Source organism: Choloepus didactylus, chromosome 21 (assembly GCF_015220235.1).
Source record: "Choloepus didactylus isolate mChoDid1 chromosome 21, mChoDid1.pri, whole genome shotgun sequence".
Taxonomy (NCBI): Eukaryota; Metazoa; Chordata; class Mammalia; order Pilosa; family Megalonychidae; genus Choloepus; species Choloepus didactylus.
Window position 1 is genome coordinate 46325216 of NC_051327.1, and position 5144 is coordinate 46330359.

General features: G+C 51.2%; 2 protein-coding genes across 3 annotated transcripts; one reads left to right on the plus strand and one right to left on the minus strand.

Annotated features, from left to right (window-relative positions):
* Positions 1–524: 524 nt before the first annotated feature.
* LOC119517116 (early nodulin-20-like) lies at positions 525–4077 on the minus strand. The gene is made up of 2 exons (XM_037813639.1): positions 3912–4077; positions 525–3691 (listed from the first exon to the last, which is right to left on the minus strand). Exons 1-2 carry the CDS (start codon positions 3963–3965, stop codon positions 3299–3301), a joined length of 447 nt encoding a protein of 148 aa, XP_037669567.1. The 5' UTR covers positions 3966–4077; the 3' UTR covers positions 525–3298.
* VKORC1 (vitamin K epoxide reductase complex subunit 1) lies at positions 2843–5004 on the plus strand. Of its 2 annotated transcripts, XM_037813636.1 has the most exons (3): positions 2876–3233; positions 3933–4042; positions 4525–5004. In XM_037813636.1, exons 1-3 carry the CDS (start codon positions 2914–2916, stop codon positions 4731–4733), a joined length of 639 nt encoding a protein of 212 aa, XP_037669564.1. In that variant the 5' UTR covers positions 2876–2913; the 3' UTR covers positions 4734–5004. The 2 variants fall into 2 exon arrangements, with proteins under 2 accessions (XP_037669565.1, XP_037669564.1); XM_037813637.1 differs by lacking the exon at positions 3933–4042 and having other exon boundaries at positions 2843–3233.
* Positions 5005–5144: the final 140 nt, after the last annotated feature.

A 5144-nucleotide genomic window follows, 5' to 3' on the forward strand; every position in this document is an offset into this window, starting at 1 on the left:
GAAAACCTCTGTTAGCTGGGAGGGCACGTGGCTGGCATCTGCTCCAAGTTCTGGTTTCAAAATGGCTTTCTCCCAGGACGTTCCTCTCTAGGCTGCAGTTCCTCAAAAATGTCACTCTTAGTTGCACTTGGGATTTATGTCCTCTCTCAGCTTCTCTGGAGCAAGAGTCTGCTTTCAACGGCCATCTTCAAACTGTCTCTCATCTGCAGCTCCTGTGCTTTCTTCAAAGTGTCTCTCTTGGCTGTAGCTCCTCTTCAAAACATCACTCACAGCTACACTGAGTTCCCTCTGCCCGTCAGCTCATTTATATGGCTCCACTGATCAAGGCCCACCCTGAATGGGTGGGGCCACACCTCTGTGGAAATTATCTCATCAGAGTTATCACCTACAGTTGGGTGGGGCACATCTCCATGGAAACACTCAAAGAATCACAATCTAATTAAAACTGATACATCTGCCCACACAAGATTACATCAAAGATAATGGCATTTGGGGGTACATAATACATTCAAACTGGCACAAGTGGATAAACAAAATGTGGTATATACATACGATGGAATACTATACAGCAGTAAGAAGGAATGAGGTCCTGAAATATACGGCAATATGGATGAACCTTGAAGATATAGTGCTGAGTGAAATAAGTGAAGACACATAAGAAGAGATACTGTGTTACCACTACTATGAACTCCCTGAGCCATGTAAAATCAATGTCATATAATGTAGAATATTGGGGACCTAGTGATAGACAGAGGCTAGTGAAGGGGAATGATAATCTAATATGTTCAGATATGTCAATGAGGATGAATTCAAAGGCATGGGAATGGATAGGGGTGATGATTGTTAATGTGATTATAAGTATCAGAGCTGTATTGAAAGTGAATAGAATTGAAAGGGGTTGTTTAAAGGCATGTTTCCCACGTATCAGCACTACAAAAATAGATGTTTGCACGATAAACTTTTAAGGTATGATGCTGGTACAGAGATTTGAACAACAACAAAAGAATCTATTTTATTAGTTTTAAGTTTTAGAATAATAAAGTTACACCTTTTGTTCCTCTGGGGGGGGGGCACCTGAATGAAGCCCACTCTGACCTATTTAAAATTTCAGTCACTTCACTCTACTCAGATTTTAAAAATTTTATCCATAGCATTTATCACCAACAACATACTTTACATGTTTATTATATTAATTGCTTATGTTCTTTCTCCTCTTCCACAGTGTAAGACAAAAGCAGGAATATTTCTCTCATTTGCCGACTTATCCCAAGCCCCTAACACAGTACCTGGCACATTACATATACTCAAACATTTGTTAAATAAATGAAGAAAATACTTTATAGCTTAAAAAAACACAAATTATTTTCTGTGGTTCAGAAGTCTGACACAGGTAACAGTGAGCTAAAATCAAGATGTCCCCAGGCCTGCATTCCTTTCTGGAGGCTCTGGTGGGAAATCTGATCCTCAGCCCTTTCCAGCTTCTAAAAACCACCCACATTCAGGGCCACCTTCCTCCATCCTCAAAGCCGGCAGGGTTGCTTCTCTCTGTGGCTTTCTTGAGTAGGCACATCTCCCTCTGACTCTCTCCTGCCTCCTTTCACTTCTAAGGGCCCTTGTGATTACATTGGCCCCACCCCTGGATAATCCGGAGCACTCTCCCTATCCTAAAGCCAGAGGATTAGTGACCTTAATTCCACCTGCACCCTTAATTCCTTTGCCATGTAACCTCAAATATTTACTACTTCTGGAGATTAGGATGTGGACATCTTTGGAGGACCATTGTTCTGCCTACCATATGTTCTCTAGAAAAAGAAAAGTAGACCTAAGAAAGAGCAGCCAAAGAGAGAGGAGGACCAGCAGGACAGAGAAAGATCACAGAAGTCAGAGGAAGAGACAGTTTCTAGTATCAGGTGCTCAACTGTGATGAACACTGTTGGCAGGTCAAGCAAGATAAGAACTGAAAAATATCCATTGGATTTAGTGTCCTGGTGACACCGGGGCATGTCAGGGGAGTGTTAGGGGCAGGAGGCAGGAACTAGTTTATTGTGCGTTGGGCAGCAGAGGAAGGGTGAGGAAGTGGAGACAGGGCGTGTAAACTCTTTCCAGAAACTTGACTTGAAGGGGAGGACAGGGGTAATAGGGTAGGAGCTGGTAAAGGAAGACAGGGTAAAAGAAGGTTTGTCGCTGTTTCTGAAATGGGGGAGAAAAGCAAGTTTCATTGAAGATGGGAATGAAGGAGAAGATGAAGGTATGGGGGAGAAGGGTCATCAGTTGATGAAAATATCTATGAAGGAGAGAACTCAGCTAGTCCACAGAAGGCTTAGGGAGGGGGATACTGTTGAATTGTTCCAGGGCTCAGGTTTTGCCAAGCGGGTGCCACAAGAGGACAGAGGAACGAGGAAGTTTAGGATACTGTTAAAGATGTGTCTGAGGTGATAGATTTGGGAATTTAAACTAGAGCAGGAAAGAGGGACTGGCCCGCAGGAGGCGCTGGTTAGACGGATTGGGAGGAAGTAGCAAATTCAAAGCCGAGGGTCCTAGTGAACCAGGACTGAGCAGGCTGAGAGGATGGGTGCCTATAGTCCGAATGGTGTCTGAAATATTAATTTCAAGGGAAACACTTGGTCCTGGGCTGGATCGCAATATTCGCCGGATTCCCTGATCTGCTGGTCTCTAGGTCCTGGCTGTCTCAATGCTTAGCAAAGGGTTTAGCACAGAGCGATATATACTGTTAGCCGTATTAATATAATTCAGACAACTCAGAAGAGAGAGACTCCATTTCCCTTGATGCCTTGCAGCCGCTTCGACTACAACTCCCATCATGCCTGGCAGGCGGCCTTTACCTGACTAGTCGCGTCCCCGGTTTACCAGTCCCAGTATTCCTCGCTGTTTTCCTACCTATCCATTACGCCGATGAAGTCCGAGGAACAACCAATTGGATTAGGGAGTGCGAGACCCAGCAGGCCAATCGCCCGGTTACAGGGGCGGGAGAGGGCGTGGTCGTATCCTGCCCCGTGGCTGGTTCCTGGGGAGCGGGCGCCTCCCGCGGAACCCGCGGACATGGGCACTACCTGGAAGATTCCCGGCCGGGCGCGGCTCGCGCTCTGCCTCGCGGGCTTCGTGCTCTCCCTCTACGCGCTGCACGTGAAGGCGGCGCGCGCCCGAGACCAGAATTACCGTGCGCTCTGCGACGTGGGCACAGCCATCAGCTGTTCGCGAGTCTTCTCCTCCAGGTATACGCAGCATTGGTAGGCATGAAGCGGTGCATGGGGCCCAGATGTGCAGAGCGGCCGGACTGTCAGATGAGTCCACGATCAGAATGCTCCCGGAGCTGCTCCGGGGGGTGTGAGTCGGTGAATCGGGTGGGCACAGGAGCTGGGTTATCCAGAAACACTGGTGATAGGCATGTGGTACAGGGACGTAGAAGGTTCTGGGGACTGGGGCTCTTGTGGGGAGTCGCCCGCGGATCCGGATGCCGAGAAACAACGGTGACCGGGCAGGAGAGGGAAGTAGGGTAGCGCCTGGGGACCGAGGATGTCTTGACGGTGGCGCCAGGGGCCTGGTGATGGTCGTGCCCAGGAGCAGGGTGGCCGGGGCTGTCCGTGCTTGAGGGCCTGGGGTGAGCGGGACGACGGAGTGCAGAGGAGCGGAGTGGGCAGCCGAGTAACAGCACAGACTGGGACCCGGAATTCTGGTAAAGGCAAAGCTCAGTCAGCCCGTTATACCAACCCGCCATTTTGGGAGGATGGAACGAGGGGGCGTGACATGGAATCCTATGCCGACGTGGCCCTAGGTCAGCGACCCTTGGACACCAGGGCTGAGAGGTTGGGGGGACGGGAGACAGCCCAGGCACCTTTTGGGAAATGAGCCTTCCAGGACAGGGCCCAAGGCACCAGATTGACTTCCCTAACCTGGTGCCGCGCCTCCCCCAGGTGGGGCCGGGGCTTCGGGCTGGTGGAGCACATGCTGGGTCCCGATAGCGTCCTCAATCAGTCCAACAGCATATTCGGTTGCATCTTCTACACACTACAGCTGCTGCTAGGTGAGTAGCCGCCCAGACTCCGCCCCTTTACTATAGGCCCCTCCCCTTCCCTGCAGGCCCCCGCCCCTTACATGACCGGGCTCCTCCCCACTTTGCCAGCCCAACCCCTTCGCAAGCACTGTCGTGGACCCAGAGCGCTGCCAGCCGCCCCTCATCACTGGGCACCCGGGGGCAGGGAGAGGAAGGAACCAACAGGGGTCTTTCAGTTGGTTTGGGGACTGTCAGAGGCAAAAGGGCCCATGAAGACTTCCTAGGATCACCAATTTGTGGGAAAGACTCAGAAATTCCTTTTGGGGGGAAAGGGCCTGTGATGACCTGTCCTTCCTGTCATATGGAGTTCAGCAGGGTCCCTGGGATCATTGAACAGGTAGGGGAACAGAGGCCTGAAGGGACCTGTCAGAGCTCCCTGTTTTAGAGGGCCCTTTTCTAGCAGCCCCTGCAATTGGGGTGAAGCCTGTGCCTGAGCCTTCTTTGCCTTGCAGGCTGCCTAAGGGGACGCTGGGCCTCTGTCCTGCTGGTGCTGAGTTCCCTGGTGTCTCTCGCTGGTTCTCTTTACCTGGCCTGGATCCTGTTCTTCGTGCTGTATGATTTCTGCATCGTTTGCATCACGACCTATATCATCAATGTGGGCCTGACAGTGCTCAGCTTCCAGGGGTTCCAGGGATCCCAGGGCAAGGCCAAGAGGCACTGAGCCCCACCCCAAGCCAGGCTGACCTTTCTGCTCTGCTTTGGCCCAAGCACCTTGCCTGAGGGCCATGACTGGGTCCCTAGAAGGCCCTCCGACCCACCATCCACTATACCCCACCCCCAGGACAATGGACCAAATGTGCCACCCTCTTTCCTCCACCCTAGTGCCTGCCTCTGGCCCTATCCCCAAGGGTTGGTTTCCAAAGCTCCCACCATTGCCCAGAGAGGAAAGGTTCTAAGCAATTAGATTTCTTAAATAAACTGGCCACATCTGAGTTGTGTGGGTGCCATTCTGTCTGCCTCTGCTGGCGGCCCTAGTGTTGGGACTCCCCCAGTCTTGCTTCCTTTGGAGCTGGGAAGGATATGAGTCAGAGTGAGAGTGAAGGACCTTCCTGGAGAGGATGTTTAGTCCCAT